Raw genomic sequence first — 19331 nt, forward strand, 5'->3', positions numbered from 1 at the left:
TTTGTATGACTAATGGTTTTACATTTCGTTCGGACCAATACATATCGTGTCATATGGTTTCCAACATTATATATATTGAGATCTAAAAGAAAATTTTATGACATGTGTCGGTGTATCGTGTGTTGATATGCTTGTACCGATTCTATCGACGACCGACACATTTTTAATATGTAGTAAAATCTCTTCAAATATATCCTGTTCGTGGCTTGAATAATCCGAGGTTTAACAGCAATGTATCAAGCAGATTGGAAGGCAGCATTTTTTATTTTTTTTGGGATGAATGTCTTTGGAAGATTCATAGCTTTTTTGAGATTAATCTAGCACTTGTTATTCTTTTCAGGTTTTCTAGTTATGCTTATCGGTGCAGAGATATTAACTTAGGTGGTCTATTAGAAGGTCAGGATTTTTTTAGGTGGAAGGTTTTGTGAAATGTGCAAGCAATCACAACCAAACACTCCGCTGAAGCTATTGTTTGTTCAACATGTGATGTTTTCATGTAACCCATGCAATGATATGATGGCCTTCTTTTCACTTGTAATTAGATTGGGAACATTAGTCATGCAAGTGTGAAGAGCATGCATAATTTTCACCAGAAGACACAACATTGGCTCAGGCATGTATGCACAACACAAATCTTTTCCTTCTGAAGCTAATTCAGCTGTGAGTTCCAGAAGGGCCTCGATTCTTCTTTGCCTCTCGAGCTAATCCAACTTGTGTTTCCGGTCTCGGGAGTCAAACTAGTTCTTCTCAGGATTATACCGGCAATAGATTCGGATCATGACAACTCAAGCTGCTTGTTCCAGTTCAATGGTTCAGTATCTTCCAGTCCAACCTAATCCAACTTCATGCACCATTTATGGGGCACAAAGTTGTCTCGTCGAAGCTGGTGGTTCATCTGCAGATTCCAGTTATGGGACTCGACCAGCTTTGGCTCCAGCTAATCCATCCATTTCTCTTGTAGTTATGGATCCAAAGCTGTTCCAGCACAGGCTCATCCAGTTGCCGGTTCCACCAATCATTCCCAACATGTTCCGATTGGACCTTGACTGCATTGCCACTTCAAGCCATGGACCTTCGGACCTGATGACCACTTTCTGATTAGATTGGTGTATTATTGCTGGAACGATGGCACCCAAGTAAGCAAAAAATTACTTTGGCCTTTCTTTTTAAGTGCAGACCTACTTTAAGCAAATCTCATGTGTATGATTTGTAGAAGTCGATAGTTGACTAATATCATAGACAAATCTCATGTGTTTGATTCATACACCTTAAAAGTTGATGGTTGAGTAATATCATAGGCAAATCTCAAGTGTTCGATTCGTACACCTTCGAAGTTGATAGTTGACTAATATCATAGGCAAAACTCATGTGTTTGATTCATACAATATCATAGGCAAATCTAATGTGTTTGATTCATACACCTTGGAAGCTGATAGTTGACTAATATCATAGGCAAATCTCATATGTTCGATTCGTACACCTTGGAAGTCGATGGTTGAGTAATATCATAGGCAAATCTCATGTGTTCGATTCGTACACTTTCGAAGTTGATAGTTGACTAATATCATAAGCAAATCTCATGGAACGATGGCACCAAGTAAGCAAAAAATTACTTTGACCTTTCTTTTTAAGTGCAGACCTACTTTAAGCAAATCTCATGTGTTTGATTTGTAGAAATTGATAGTTGACTAATATCATAGGCAAATCTCATGTGTTCCATTCATATACCTTGGAAGTTGATGGTTGAGTAATATCATAGGCAAATCTCATGTGTTCGATTCGTACACTTTCGAAGTTGATAGTTGACTAATATCATAGGCAAATCTCATGGAACGATGGCACCAAGTAAGCAAAAAATTACTTTGACCTTTCTTTTTAAGTGCAGACCTACTTTAAGCAAATCTCATGTGTTTGATTTGTAGAAATTGATAGTTGACTAATATCATAGGCAAATCTCATGTGTTCCATTCATATACCTTGGAAGTTGATGGTTGAGTAATATCATAGGCAAATCTCATGTGTTTGATTCATACACCTTGGAAGTTGATGGTTAACTAATATCATAGGCAAATCTCATGTGTTTGATTCATAAACCTTGGAAGTTGATAGTTGATTAATATCATAGGCAAATCTCATGTGTTTGATTCATACACCTTGGAAGTTGATGGTTGAATAATATCATAGGCAAATCTCATGTGTTCGATTCATACACCTTGGAAGTTGATAGTTGACTAATATCATAGGCAAATCTCATGTGTTCGATTCATACACCTTGGAAGTTGATGGTTGAGTAATATCATAGGCAAATTTCATATGTTCGATTCATACACCTTGGAAGTTGATGGTTGAGTAATATCATAGACAAATCACATGTGTTGGATTCATACACCTTGGAAGTTGATGGTTGAGTATTTAATGAAAAATACTAATGTTTTCTTGAAGCATGCATTATTTGATCTTTCCCCTATCATCCTCTCGCATCCTTCTTTTTTATATTTCTAGTTAATGTACTCTTACCATCGAAGATCTTAACTTCATTCTATAATCAAGAGAAATTTTACATTTATTATTATTTTTCATTTTTATAATATATTCTACAATGAAAATAAATTTTAAATTTTAAATTATAAATATAATTTAATTTTGAAAATACATTACATTTGTATACATAATTGCATAAACCCATCGTTTCAACGGTGGACCGAAGATCAAATCAAAATCTAATCCAATTAATGTCAAATTATATACTAGTTGGGTTCATCCTACAGCTTAGATCTCAAAGTAGTTTGGTGCGTTGGTTTGCGATAGGGTGTCATTATCTACACTCAACTCTGTGGATGATGGTTGTTTACCTACTGCCGAAATTGCTTGTACTATCAACATTTCTTTGATCGACGTGATTAATCGTGCAGCAATTGTTGACATGCCCTTCTTTCGATTCGTATCATATCCTGTAGGAAGAGAAACCAAACGAGTCAGAATCCATCATAACATGATCCATCCACTTCAATCTGTCATCACTATTATGCCAGTAGAGATAAAATGCAACACTAAAAGAGTATCTCACATGCATTATTGCGTATGGTAGCATAATACATCAAAGCAAAGAGCCATGAACTTGAAAAACCTAAAGAATAGACGTCAAAAGTGGCACTTACCACAATCATGAGCTAAGTCACTCGGTAGTGTTGTTCTTCTTCTCAATTTCCATTGCAACTTCTTGCCATCCGGTTCAAAAACATGACAAGTAAATGCAGATATGAGGGGAAACTAAAGAAAAGGAATATTTTCTCGGTCGGTGTCGCAGTTAGAATCCACAACGCATAGAATGAAACCATTTCTTCTTCTTTATTTCCGCTGCAACTTCTTACCATCCAGTTCAGAATATGACAAGCAAATGCAGATAATTCGAGGGGAAACAAAAGAAAAGGAATACTTTGTCAGTGCCGCAGCTAGAATCCAAGATGCATAAAATTTAACATTTTCTTCTTCTCCAGCTACAACTTCTTACCATCCAGTTCAAAAAATGACCAAGCAAATGCAGATAATTTGAGGGAAAGAAAAAGAAAAAGAATACTTTTGTCAAGTCGGTAATCACTAGAACTGTGACCTTTGGTAGCTTGTCTCAGTTAGAAGCCACTTCTTGTAGAACAAAATCATTTCCTCCTCCCTCTCATCTATCATGGCTTGTTCCAATATACACTATACTCTTTTCCTCAAAAAAGAAAAAAAGAAACCTTCCAGAAAGATTCAACATGTGATTGACTCGCTTTCTTCTTTGATATAAGAGGAACAAAAACAGACGGTTTCCTAAGGAAAATAACTTCAGAAACCACTATAGCAAGTTGAAAGGGCAATCTTCAATTCTGCATCATTATTTACCATGCTAGGCAAAGAATTGAATGAACTCATCAAAATTGATTTGCAGATTCCAGGATCCAGAAAAGAGATCACAAGGATTTAGTGGTAGAAATAACCATTGCCACCAGGGACTACGATTGGTTGGATGGCAGCGAAGGGCTGTGAGAATGGAGCATGGGGTGGCGCCACAATAGTCTGAATTCCACCTGCAACAACGGGTGGAGCCGCAGCCAGGGCTGTAGCACCTACAATGATGTGCATATCATATAAGCAAAAATTTCTTCTCATAAAGAAGAAAGCAGACATAAATAAGAAGACAATTCAGAAGCTCTGAAACTTTGGTTCAGATCTCAAGACATCAATCATATTCATTAAAGCTATAAATTAGATATTAACAGCATGTATTGCTCCTCATAAATATATGTACCAACCTTTAAAGTTATATATAATAAAGCACCTGAGTATTCAACAATTCAGTCAAATTAACAGGCCATAAACTATTACTGTGCATCAGACAACAGCAAACTAACAACATTTTGGTTTTTATCTTCAGTTTTTGTTCTCCAGTAGTTTGAAAATATAAGACATCATAATTGCCACTAACCTCAGGAGAACAATATCTTGTCATTTATGCAAAAAATTAAGACTACCAGGCTCCAAAATGTATATTTCATCTATTCTTTTGGTTGATTGTTGTTCCCCCCGGTTCTAAGAAACATAAATCCTTGTATGTTGCATGTAAATAATTGGAGAACAAAACCCGTCACTTACACTACAATAGGATGATTGATAATGAACAAAACCCCTCACTAATACTACAAAATGATGATTGATAATGAAGAAAGTACCTTGAAACTTTGGTGCATTTGCTTGAGCCAATAGAGGGTGTGGTTGTCCTTGTGGCATAACTGGTGTTCGTTGAATCACATCCTTCAAGCAAAAAAGCATTAATCAAATCAAAAGGCAAAAGTGATGACTGAAACGTGATGTCATAATAAATCACTGGTAAAAACAATCTAAATGGAGATACATCAGAACCACAAAAACTCAAAATTATGTTGGCTGTGAAATGTCAGAGTTTAGGCCTAAGACATGGTGGTTAGAAAACGTTTACAAGTATACACCTCAATCACTTAGTTGCTAAAGACCCAGTAAGACGAACCATGTCTACCATATATCCTGATTCACATTCATTTTCGGAGTGTAGCAACTTGAGAAATATGTAAGTTTGGTCAATTCGGGAAAACACGTAACAGCCTTAATATCAGTGAATTATACCTTGGAAATTTTAGCATAAAACCATTGAAAAATAAATTGCTTCAGAATCAAAATGAGTGAGATTCAATTAGGAAAAACCATTGAAAAATAAATTGCTTCAGAATCAAATTTAAGTTCTGTAACTAAAATTAAGCAAGAAATACCAGTAATGTTGAATCTAACGGCTTCTATGGTCTCCCATGTCACACATGATTCTTTGGATCCATACCCAAGCAACATAGACAGTCTTTGAGAATCTTATAAAATTTATCTTAAGGAGCACTCAGCAATCATAATATGACACATCACTTTCCCTTTATCTATCATGTTTCAATTTTATAAACAATATTTTTCTACAATCTGCCCTTCCCGTTAAGTAATAAACCACAAAATTAAGTTTATAGAATTTGAAACTTCTAGCTCATATATTCAACTATATTTCCAATCTTCTCTTAGTCTTACCAAAGGTGTGCTTATATATTTGACCTTCTTACTACAAATCTTCTCTGGTACCTTCCATTCCAATGTTTCTCTTTGCATAAAACAATATAATCAGCAAACAATATATATCGTAAGACCTCATTTTAAATAACCTAAAGTTCATAACAGGAAAACAGATTCACCATAGGAATCGAGTACTATAGCATATGGTGGAAACTGTAGCAGGTGGCAGTTATTCGAATTAAGATGTCTTCACTCACTTTACAAATAACTAAAGAACAGAGATCCACAAAATATTAAACATAAGTGCTCATCGCCAGTTTGATCAATGTCTAATAGTTCGACGATGAAAATTTCTAAGGGGCATTAAGCACAAAGATACAAATTAAAGGGTCTCAAAGAATGTGACAGTGTGCCCTATTTGTAATTAAATTGAGATAAAAGACGTTTGAAGGTTGACCATGTGGTTCAGGAGTTGATGTCATGGTTGATGTGCACATTTTATCTCAAAATAAGTGGCCTAGAAGCTTATGCTAATCCATTTTGATATAGCCACATTCATTGATCTCATCACAGTGTGCCCAAGGCCCCAAACTATAAAAGATATTATGATGCCAAGCAGACAAGGTAGGCACATGTTTCAGGATTCCATAAAGAGTAGGTAGCAACAAAGGCAAGCACATAAGGAACAACACAAGGATTTAAATATAATGCTGAGAAGAATTATTACCTGAGAAACCGGATGCACATATGCAGGCTGACTTAATTGTCCAACCATTAACTGTATTTAAAATTCCAACATGGTTATAGCAATTCAATTTCAGAAGTAAATACTAAATACTTCTGATATGTTGCACAAAAAATTGTAAAATATTAAATAAAAAGTATGAGAAGTACTGATGACTTACCATCTGGGAATGTGGATTTGAATAGAAATGCCCTGCTTGAAGAGGATGATATTGACCATTCATTCTAATGGGTAATTGTCGAATGCTAGCATGCCCCAGAACCTGTACAAAGAACAAGGAACAAAAAAACACAAGAAAAATATATATAAGCCCAAGGGTTCTGAAAAATCAGGATTAAAGCAGAATATAGCATTAAATGAGTTTGTGGGTTCTAAAAGTTAAGCAGATGAAGCCTATCCTAGAAAGTTATTATATAAAACAATCAAACATAGTGAAATGTAGAAGAAGAAAAGGCAGAACAATCAATTCAATGAACATGCAATTGCAAAAAAAAGCATCTAATATTCAGAAAGCATTAAAGGAACATACAGGTCGAGAATAATGAGTTCCCAGTCCAGTGTGCGTGGCAATTATGTTATTGTATGGGACCAATTTACTTGGTACTGTGACATGACTTGCCAGAGAACTCATTTCAGTTCCTAATTGCGAAGCAGCAATAGGCATTACAGGAAGATTGTTCAACATTTGGCTTGGGCTCACAATATTAGGCACAGCTGTAGGTAATGGTCTTAAATTTGTCACTGATGGTGTGAAAATTTTTGCACTTGGATTCAGCTTCGATTCCTGTAATATTATGTTGAAAAAAAAAGCAGTTAGACAATAATCATAAGAAATATCCTACAAGAACATGAAAAAGAAGGTAACTAAAGTAGGCAGGTCAACAAAATAGCATTTCAAACCCTAGGATCAAACATGATTAGATCTGGTATATAATTCGAAATACGGTTTAACACCCACAACAATGATTTAAAAAGTACTAGGCGCCAAGATCCCAAAATGCCCGAGGCACTAAGAGCTAGCCCAAGCGAAGCGAGACGCTCTGAAATATTAAAATATAAAAAAAAAATTAATTAATAAATATAATTATATAAATAAAAATACGACGTTAAATTAAAAAGATCTAAGGTGCAAAGTCATATTATCCATCTTCTAATAACAAAAATTTCAAAAAGCTTAAAACAGTAAAGTTTTGCATTAAATTCATTCTTCATCATAGTCAACTTCGTCATTATCAAACATATCATCATCCTTCTCTTCCTCTCGTCCATCTTCATCAAAATATGTTTCCTCCTCTTCAACAGTGGCAAGAGATGAGCTTAAAGCTTTTGCACTCATTTTTTCCTCTATCATCTGTCTTGTATATGTCTGTAATTCTCTAACAACTTAGGCACTTTGCAGCAACTCTCCATGTCAAGTTATTATCTTCAAATATAAGCTTATATTTGGCATATTACAAGTTTGCACATATTTTTCCCACCAACCACTCATTTGAATCATCAATGTCTTGTAATGAGAATGGATCAATACTACTTCGCAAATCATGACAAGCCTTCAATGCTTGATTATAATTTATATAAATAAGATCATGTAATCGTTGATGCTTTAATCGATTTTTTCTCTTTGTGTGAATCTATCATGTCATATAATTTGAAAATATATCAATACATCTATTAAAAAAGAATAGATTAATTAAATTAAAAATATTCTATGATCCTTACACGCTCAAAGATACTACAGTTTCGCTCACAACCCGTAGTACTACATGTCAAACTAAGAATTTTGATAATCAATTGCTACAAGTTCGTTCAAATAGATTCCACCATTCAGCTATAAAATTTATTTAATTATTACCAATAACATACTATAGATGAAATTAATTATATCAATTTATTAATACCTAGGGACGTAATTGTCCTAGATCGAACTATCATTAGAATTTCAAAAGACTATCGACATTCTTATATAAAGATAATTCACGTATGATCTTATCTTACACCTTAAGGTTTGGAATCAATCTTATAATACACTGATATAACCCATTTACAATTTCTGCATCAAACCCAACGGAGGTGTTCTTATAAAGGAATTCTGGGTTCAAATAATATCATGCTACATGTAATGAATGATTAAGTTGACAATTATATCTTTTATCAATTATTGTAAATATTTTCTTATACTTTTCTTCTTTTCCATAAAAATACTTTTGAATCATCTCCTTTGCTCTATTCATAACCTCATAAATATATCTCATTGTAGGCTTATTTTCATTATTCGCCAACCAAAGGACTCGAACAAGAGGGTCCATTACCTTTAATATATAAACTACAAGATTCCAAAAGGATGACATTAAGATGATATCACTGGCCCTCTTGGCTTTCGCTTCTTTTACCCATTTGCTTGTCACTCATTTCTCCGAGGTAAACATGTTTCTCAAGTTATATTTTTGACAATACACGCTCTGTAATGTCAAGTTACAAATTGGGTGACATCATATCTAACAAATTCCTTGTTGTCTGTGAATTCTCTCATCATATTCAAAGCCTCAATATGATTATAGAGAAATCCAACGATAAAGATTATCATTTCTAAAGTCTTCTTAATTTCAAAAATATTTTAAATATCCTCCAACATTAAATTAATGTAATGTGTCACACATAAAGTCCAATATAAGTGGTCTTTTTGCTTCAAGTAATTTACCTAAAACAAAGGATAATAAAATTGATAAGATTTAGGAGTCACATATTTCTTACATTCAAATTAAAGATAAATTAATTAAAAGATTAAAAAATTCAAAAGATAAATCTTACTAGCTAACATATAATTGCTTTCATTGTCGGTTATAATTTAGACAACATTTTATTCACCAATTTCTTCCACAAACTTATCAAACAAACCATATATCTTTTCGTCATATTTCATAAAAGATGATGCATCTATTGACTTCACAAAGATGATTCATAAAGAACACTTGACCATAAAATTAATTATACTCTTATGTCTCCTATCAGTCCAAGCATCTAACATAATAGACCAACCATGCTTTACCCATGATTCTTTGTGGCCCTTTAATAAGTCATTTGTATAATCCAACTCTTTTTTAAGTAATGAAACTCGTATTTCATAATAATTTGGAGGTTTTAATTCTTCACAATATCTTCCAATAGCTTCAATCATCTCCTTAAAACTGTCTAAACGAGTTATACTAAGGGGAATGTTAGCCTAATAAAAGAAGCGAGCAATGTGATGAATTAGTCTTCCCTTTATTTTCTTATTACAAGCATCACTTATATTTATTTGTCCTAATTTTGCTCCTGCTTGCCCTTGTTGCTTCCATAATTCTTGATACATATATAAGTCCATCGGTCCCTTTTTACCCTTCTTAATAACAATGGCTTCTTTTTCTTTTCTGTCATATACTTTTTTCTCACTTGGATTTACACTTTCAGAATAATCTTCATCATCATCTCTTATATGTTCAACACTATCCTTTGGTAAAATCTCATAAGATTCATTCTTCTATATCTTTTTTTTTGTCATATAAGTTAGTAGCTATTCTTTTACATCAGGTGGACACTTCTTACACGCTAATGCATTCTTGAAATTTTCTACTAAATGTTATTTTACATGAAAAATACCACCTCTGGTAGTCTTTATCACAAAAGATGCAAGTAACGACATTAAGATCTTTAGAATCTTTTAGATAATTGTATCCCAAGCAAGATCCTTTCTTGAATTTTTTGAAGAATCTTCTGAATTGCTTTGCACACTTATCATTAATCCTAAAACCCCAATAATAATTTTAAATAAATAAAGATTAGCAGTGTTAAAATCTAAAAAGTATATTATCAATCTAAATAGAGATTGCTTTGTACAATAGTTAACAATCTACTATTAATAGTATATTATTTACTATTAGCAGTAGCTAGAGGAGGAGAAAATAATTGTTAACAATAATAGAGGGGGAGAAAAGTGTCACCGACAATAGAAAATAGGGAAGGAGAGGGCAGCGATGACGAAGAAACTTTCAGATGACAGTGGCGACGAGAGAGAAAGCTATGGACAACAGTAACAACGATGGAGGAAGCTACGTATGACAACTACGACAACAGAGGAAGCTGCAGATGCTAGTAGTGATAGTGTCGAAGGTTGCAAATGGCAACGTCGTGGGTGGAGGAAGTTTCAAAGGTGTCCGTCGATGGCAGAGGAAGCCGCGGTCCTCTCCCTTGACGGTGGAAGTAACTGCACACGGAAGCAACGACAAAGGCTAGGCCATCGAACCTGCCCATCCATCGGCAACAAAGGAAGCCTCAATCCGCTGCATTTGCGACAGAGGCAGTAGAAGAAAGCGTCGGTGGTGGAGGCAAAAGCAGCACTAGGGTTGACGGCTCGGGGTCACGCGAGCATGCGAAGGTGGCTTTTGCGGGTAAGAAAGTGGTTATTTGGTTCAATCGAACCAACTAATCACTGTTGAACCGAACCAGACTTAAAAAGTTTGATTCGATTGCTTCATTTAAACAGGGCGCTCGTCCGAGGCGCCCAGCGCTTGGGTTCAAGCGAGCACCCAAGCGGCGCACGCCCAGGTGGCGCCTCGTTGAAGTGCGCCGCCTTATCCACCCTTGAGGCGCTCGGGCCTCGTCTTGCCTGAGCACCTAAACAAGCGTCCAAGAGCCTATTTAAACCGCTAACCCACAATAGATATGAACATAGAAAATTAAAATTATCAATGCATGTTTCATAAGTCAAATTGTCGTAAACTGCATTGAGCGGATGAAGACTCTCTGTTCAGTCATTTTTTTTTATATATATATTTCAGTTCTGTCATGGATGAATTGATCTTATAGATGAATCCAATAACCTTTGCTTCTATAACATCAGAATCCCTGCTCTGCAGTTCCTTTTGTTTTGTGATCATCAGAAAATCAGTTCATTCTGATATGCTCGTCAGTTTGTTTCTAAGCATGTAGCAGAATACAGGGAGATTTTCTAAAAAGTTAATCCAAGAACTCATCACATGAGAATAAAAACTACAAAATTCTAGCAGCAAGGGCTGATTGTTTCTGGACACCAAAAGACACATTAGAAGAACATTTGTATTAGCATGGTAAGTAGCAAACAAGTAAATCTCTGTACGAAAGTGGACATTACCTTGGCAGTAATACTTCCAGCTTTGCTCTTTTTAGGAATTGATGCATCAGATAAGGCTGATCTAACAGGGCATGAAGAGGTTGTAATATGTGAAACCAAAGGGGTAGCAGTACAAGCTGAAGTTCTAGCATCTGATAGTGAAATGTTTGTTGAAGTGGAATCTTTGCCCTCTAGACGCATCAGTTGGACAGGCATAGCAGCAGAACTATTCAATCTTGAACCATTTGCATTTGCTGAAAGAGAATTTAGGGCTAATAATTTAACAACTACTCCAAAAATGTCTACAGATTCAGTTACGTATCGATGCGGATACTATTGTTTTCAAGGAGAACATTTGACTTACAGTTGGGACTCAAATGGTGAACTTCTTGTGCCATCTGCATGTAAAGAGATCACAAAAACATAAACTGAATATTAACAAATAAACAAACATAATTCATTGAACAAAATGAAGTTTAAAAAATGAATGTCTTGTTCAACTTAAGTGTTCACTAAGAGACCTCTTCAACAGGATCACAATGCTTTTCTCCCTCCGGTTTGCACCCTATGACCTGTCTGCAGCAGAGTGGTGAGTTCAGGGTAGCCAAATGAGAGTATAGAATACAGTGAAGCAAATAATTATAGTTAGTATAGCAGAACATAGAAACCATGTAGATCATTTGACTTCAAGTCTTACCTTTGCTGAAGTGAAATAGCTGGTATAAAAGAATGTTCTTCAACCTGTATTGTCAGAAGCACAAGAATCAGTGCAAAACCCTCCATGAAGCCCATAATATGTGGAGAACAACCTAGAAGATGTGACTTTCTATAGAAAGAGGCAATTATATTTCATCAAAGCCAACTACATTTAATTTAAACCATACCTTTGTAATAACATCATTTTCACTTAACTGAAGAAAAGGATGTTACTAAAGTTCAGAACGTATAATGGATTGAAATTAATAGCAACTAACAAGCTAGGGCAGTAGAGAAACAAATCAAGGTTGCATCAGTATCAGACAATATTATTTTTGTGACTCGAACCTGATATTATAGGTTACAATGGAGCAACATTACCATTGTACCAAGCTCGACCTCCAGTTTCAATATCTGATAATGTAAGAGCCATAATTCTTACTTTGATTGAAGTCCAAAATTATTTATGTGTTAGAAAGTGAGTAAATCTCATTGCTCTTATCAATGAAGTTTGGTGGTACCCATGGCTTATAAAAGCAACTAACTTAAGTGACACACTAATAATTTAACTAAATGAGATACTAATAATTTACTAAATCTCCTATGAATTAATACATTTATGTCTTATTCCTAGTGCGCTTACATTGAACTCCCTCTTTTTCTTTCTCAGAAGCAGTAATTTTAACCTACAGGACAATCCAGGGAAAACAAACCATGTTTTCAGTAGGTGCCTAGCACAGCCAATTCATAATGCTAAAAAATACAAGTCTGAAACTCAATGAAAAATCCATAGGCTTCTAGGCTTGCTATTACCCAAAACAAGCATGTACAGTTATCTTTATCTCACTTTCCTCGTGCACCAAGAAAGCTTCGAGGAGTATTCATGGACCTGCATGTACAGTGAGGAAAACCAACTGCTACTACTGCAGCTAACAATAAGCCTTAACATAAGGAGAAAACTGTTTTGAGTTTCCAAGAACCACCACTCCAAGGTAAAGAGAATAAGCATCAAACTAGAAAGGAAAATTTGTCTCATGCATACCAATATCCAACAACAACTATACCATAAGCCCAACATGAATACCAATAGAAGCATGGTTTGCAATACCGTCGTACCATACCGCTCGGTACTGGCGGTACATACCGGTCTGATAGAGGACCGGTATGGGTGGTACATCGGTACACCTTAGTGTACTATGTGTTGGTATGCTTGGTATAGCTCGGTACGTACTGTACTAACAGCTGATTGATACACTGATACGGTACAGGATTCAAAACCCTGAAAAGAAGTACCCTGAAATCCATCTCTAGGTGGCACAAGTGTTTTACATGTGATGAGCAATATGAATCCTTGGTAATTACCTCAACACCCAGAATATATTATGCCAAAAGATAGATGATCGTACCAGCACTAAGCTCAACAATCAAAAAGAATGTCTTAATAGCTAAACGACAAGCCCTGCAAGATAAATGGTCAATGTTACAACTTACAACTACTGACAAGGATTGTATAATTGGTCGCATCCATGATCAACAGGAATAGATGCCAGGTGGTTCATACATGTTCAAAACAGACTGTAAAATGCATACACTGAAAAAGAGGCAGCCAGTCCAAATTACCAGTATCAAGAGAGGGGAAGGAAGACCAAAGATGACTTGATAAAATTATGAGAGAAATAACATAATGACCTTTAACTTTTAAGTAAGTTGGCCTCATCTAAATGGAGAAAAAGATCCCAACTGTTGTGAATAGAACTTTTATAGCTTATACCAGTTATCCTGCTCTATTACTCAAAGCAGCAGACACAACAAATGATCATTGTGTTACACCTTGTAAAATGCTTTATTGGCATCCATAAATACTAAAAAGTGTCAAATAAGGGAAATTCATGCTCTACATAATATAAAATTAGGAATTAAACAAACCTCGTATCTTCTCTTTGTGGGTGAATTCAGTATAAAGCACAGTTCTAGTGAAACTTACACAAACTCTACATAAATTCATCACAAGCTTCAAAAATCAACTTAACATAGTAGCAAAATCGATGCAACTAAGTTTACCTTTTCTAAAGATATCTCATCTTGTCTTGCACCTCCAGTTTCATGCATATTATCTAAAGCCTTGTCTGGAAATTTACCTACATCAGTCATCTCATTCACTATAACATGTTCTTCATCATTTGTTAATGAAAGAGGTTCACTTTCTTCACTTTTGTCCAAACACCTGAATAATGAAAACAACAGGAAATTATTCTCCTCATACAATCAATAATATGCCGACGAATCAACAAACTGAAATTCATAATCTTGTCTATGACAGACAACCGTGTAAATACAAAAATATCCAGCAAAATAATTTACCCAACATTTGCATCCAACAGATCACTTGCGATACATACATCCAATGAATAACTGAAAGAATAGGCGCACAAAAAAAATGCATAAAGTTGTTTACCAAGAGCCTTGTCCTTTCATGTGTTTCCTTGTTTAAAGAGAAGTTGTCGATAGGTCAATCTAGTCATCCTTAACTAAAGAATAGGGTTTTTGAACACAAATGCCAACATTGTTATATCTTGCACATATAAGTGCAAAAACATTTCCTCTAAACATATTAGTCGCACCACCAAGTTTAAACAACAATGTAGCCATAAGAGTTAAATGCTATCAAGAAAAATAACATATATAAAAATGTTAATTTTTTTCTCACTGAATGAACTACCCTAACAACTAATCTCAGGTTCGATTCTGACATTTTATGTTAAGAGTGTTACTTAACGATTAACATCATATAATTTGCAAGGAACTTATCAATTTCAACAGACAATGACAACATAAGCAATACTATCATCAAAGTGGTTCCTACAATCATTCCAAATTATATTTGTTTATTCCATCGTAGTGTGTGTGCATATGTGTGTATGTTTGTTGCATCTTCTGAAATTAAGAAATGCTTTTTACGGAGGCTTGGCCATAAACTGCAAAATGACTTGATAAAGATCTGATACATTAGACAGGCCTTTATTCTAAACATGTAACTTGACCAAGAAATGAATCATATTTATATAATATATATCATATGCAAATTTGAGTGCATCTAACTTTGGCATTCATTTAGCAAAATGCATCTGGGTGGAAGTAGTTGCCTGAACCCTACATATCTAAAGTATAGCATATCAATCATCACTTAACTAATTCAATAAAGGGGCATCCTCTGTTTCAAGGGAACTGTTCACACAAGAAGCTTAAAAGAATTAATCTTTGCCCATATAATTCTTCTAAGTTTTCTAAGGTTCAAACAACTACCATTTTTGTGCAATTAGCCTAAGAAAAAGTTTAAAAGAATCCTTAAAAGAACACTTCACATCAGCTAAAGTCCAGAAGATGACATATTTGAGCTCTATTACTTGAAATTCAAACAACGCTCAAACTATTCATTTTGACTTTCAAAAGCTTCAGACCAAGCTCATCAAATTTCAAGGAAACAGTTTCCATTCTTCTGACATCAGAATACCTATTGAAAAATGTTTTTCAGTACCACGCAATGGACTTGTTCTCACCAACTTCTAAGCCTGATGGTAAAATGGCATAATATGTTAGGCTCCTGCCAATGCAATATCTCAGGAGAATAAATGCAGTTTCATCCCTGTAAGTTTCCGTGACCAATTCTAGTTACTCAAGTCGCAAGGCTCACCCTCATCAATTCTAAGCCCAAAAATCCAAGGAATTCAGAAATTTACAATTAAAAAGATATAATTTTAATATCTTTTTGCTGTGTCAACAGAGTTTTATGACCATTGAACATCATTATTCAAATGAAAAGATCTCTAATTTACGTCATCATATATTTATATTTAAACCATCAAGCAAAAAATAAAAAGATAAATATTACCAGAATGACAGGAGAGGATAAATCAAAGTACACACTTCCTGGGTTTTAACCTTATAACAAAGGTTTAGCTTTCTTATAAGGAAGTTCAACACTCTAGTAGGTAACTGATTTATAAATTTGTTTCATTTCCATGGTAGACTTTCTTAGTTAGCAACTTACGACATGATAACGATCAAGGTTAATGTTTCATCGAGATTGCTGTACCAGACAGTACATCCAAATCATCCAATTTTGAGTGGTCCACATGCAATACAAGGCTTACCGCTTGGTTCATTTGAAAAACAAATAACCCTGATAAGAAACCTTAGTAAACCCCAGCCCCCTAATCCAATCTCTCTCTTTCTATCGTGTTCCCCTTCTCACATTGTCTGCTGCCCCCAGCCCACCTGTCCATTTGGGTACTTCTCTACTCCTCATCCACTTCCTTGTCGGCCACCACCTCCTCCCTACTCTTCTTTTCAGCTGCCTTTGCCTCCACACCTCCTCCTCTTCTCCTAACCCTAACCTTTCTCTGTACCGTGGTATATACAGGTACACTTTGTGTCAAGATGCTGGCAAGGACTGAACGCATACTGATTCGGTACCCAAAACATAGAACCTTGGTTACAATATCGTTGAACTAGGTCAGCTAAGCTCTAGCTTCTAACAATATTAGTTATTAAAAATGGAAAGAGAATCGCTGCCAGCATCCTTTGTACTAACATTATATCCACTATTCTTTCTTTCTCAAACTTCAAGCTTTTTAAATGCAGAAATTACGTTTGTTTAAAAAAGAAAAGGATCAATGTTATAACCAATAAGATCTCTTTCATCCAATTGTAGCTATATTCCCCAAGCTGCCTCATGAAAATTCTTGTTTACCAAGTTTCAATAATGTATGTTTCCACCTGTGCTCCTGAACCAAGAATAAGTTCTTAGCTTTACTTTGAAAAATATATTTTAACTTGTAATTGTTGTGAGTCAACATACAAACTTTAGAAGAAAATTAGTAAGGTCATGAAGTGGCCCAATGCATGAGCACGCACAAACATGGGACTGGGGAAAATATATCCAAGATCATCAAGTGGCCCAATGCATGAGCTTCCACAAACATAGGACTTGGGAAGATTTATCCATGCAACCTGACCCCCATAAGAGGATTTTTCCAAATTCAAACTCGACACCCATATTGAAAAGGAACAACTTTACCATCGTGTCAAGGCTTACACTGCTTGAAAAAGTAGAAGATAATATAGAGCGTGAAATGATATATTTCCAGATTTCTCGATATGTAGCAACACAAAAAAATTAAACAAGAAGAGTATTGGTTTGCCAGAAGCAACATGATTTCCAAGATGGTTGTTACATATGATTAATAAAACAGCAGATCATTGGCAGGGAGCCAAGCCTATGCAACTGACCTATATAGTTAACAGAATCAGGTTTTTATATGCAACATGTACCTCAAAGCAGAAATTTGTTCACATGTGGACCCTTCCCTCACCCTTCCAGAATCCCGATTGCAAGTTTGTAAATCAGATTCAATCACCACCTCTGCATTGTTCTGAGCAACATGATCTGCTGGCGGGAGGAACTCCTGATAAACAGAGCACAGATGACCGAAGGACATAAGAGAACAATGATAATAGAAAAAAAATCATCCACAAGGAAAAGATCTTACCTTTACAGCTACTTGAACCAGGTCAGATGAAAGAATAACAAGAGTATCTACAAAGTCTCCTAAAGCTAAGTTTGTGTCACATTTCCCATTCCCTATCTTCCTCGCTTTCTTCAAAACAATACCTAAAGAATTCAGCAGATCAGCAAGCAAAATCAATTTTAATAAAAAAAACCTCGAAGAAACTCGAAGGGCCACAAGTCACATTGGCTGGTCAAACTACGACAAGCACGGATCTACGCGAAACAATAGCAGCTCTCCAATAATAACCACCAACACCATAACGCAATCACATTACAAGATAAATAAAACGAGAACTAGAAAGAAATAAAGAAGAAGACAACTTTTACATGTGCTAAGATCATAATTAGAAACGCTAACAAATGAGATCCACGAAATTGGTCAAAGGCAACAACGCAAACAAGGGGAAAAGAGAGCAACGACGCATTATCAATATTAAAATGTCGAATTTGGGCAAACAGCATGACAAATCAACAGATACGCAAAAATATTCAACCTATCGGATCCGTGATCGATACCAAATACAAGAAGCCACCGAATTCGATCGGAAGAAGTAGGATCAAGATCTCACCCTGATCCTTCTCGAAACACGCGGTGTGCAAGATGCCGGAGTAGAGGGACCCGTCCTTAACCTGGACCTCGACGGGAAACCCGACGATGCACACGGTGGTGTAGAGAAACAGCTCATCCAACGATGACTCGTCCACGCCCTTCTTCGGCTCCATTCCTTCGTCGAACCTTCTCGCCGCCTCCTTTACCCTTCTCTTTCCAAAAGCGCCGCTCCTTCCTCTCGCCTCTCCGCCCCTCGTCTCTCCCCGTTTCAGTTTCGCTGGTGTGCATTCTTTTCGCAACTGCGGCAGACTTATAAGGGAACTCGAAGACGGCTGAGCTGTCGGCATTAGATTCCGTGCGGCCAGATTGTGATGTTTGATGTGAACCGTCGGATCTATAGATCCTTCTGGAACAAATCTGGACCGAGAATAGTTCGGACCGGGTCTATTGGAGCTTGGACCGGGTTTACAATTAAAAGAAATATTTTACGTTGGACCGGTTCTATTGGAGCTTGGATCTAAAACTTTACGTGTCTTAAAGCAGTCTCGTTCTAAGATGAATCGGTATAGTTATAGTATTTTTTATGAAGGTTTGTAGTTTTCTTATAAAAGTGCTAAAAAAATACTATAATCTTATTCGAGAATAATATATTCTATTCAAGACAGATAAAAATACATTATATTTCGAGTTATTGTTCCTCGGTTATAATACTTTTTAATATATATACAAAAACACTATAAGACTAATCAAAAATAGATAATTATTTAAAATATCATAAAATATGATAATCTGGTTTGAATTATATATTAAGTGTTTGGATATTAATTATAATAATTTTATGGAGGTGCAAAAAATATGGTATGAGTTTTTTTTTTTTTTTTTGGGTTTATCCTGTTAGAGACATTTTGAGGATATATAAAAAGTGGGGGATAGTAATGGGAAATAATAAAACATGGGTCACCAATCCCAAAAAAAATAAAATAAGAGTTTTTTCGAAAATTAAAAAATATATAATTTAATCACGTGTTTGCCTTTATAAGATTTAGTATGTGCCATATAATTATTTTTATTGTAAATTAAAATT

General features: G+C 35.4%; 1 protein-coding gene across 1 annotated transcript; it reads right to left on the reverse strand.

Annotated features, from left to right (window-relative positions):
• Positions 1–3465: 3465 nt before the first annotated feature.
• LOC103979563 (uncharacterized) lies at positions 3466–18519 on the reverse strand. The gene is made up of 13 exons (XM_065137660.1): positions 18267–18519; positions 17678–17799; positions 17460–17593; positions 14190–14352; positions 12130–12173; positions 11954–12008; positions 11797–11830; positions 11454–11686; positions 6837–7091; positions 6468–6569; positions 6290–6340; positions 4710–4791; positions 3466–4106 (listed from the first exon to the last, which is right to left on the reverse strand). The coding sequence occupies exons 1-13, from the start codon at positions 18418–18420 to the stop codon at positions 3961–3963; spliced, it is 1575 nt and encodes a 524-aa protein (XP_064993732.1). The 5' UTR covers positions 18421–18519; the 3' UTR covers positions 3466–3960.
• Between the last annotated feature and the right edge of the window lie 812 nt (positions 18520–19331).

The sequence above is a fragment of the Musa acuminata genome, chromosome BXJ1-3, assembly GCF_036884655.1.
Source record: "Musa acuminata AAA Group cultivar baxijiao chromosome BXJ1-3, Cavendish_Baxijiao_AAA, whole genome shotgun sequence".
NCBI lineage: Eukaryota > Viridiplantae > Streptophyta > Magnoliopsida > Zingiberales > Musaceae > Musa > Musa acuminata.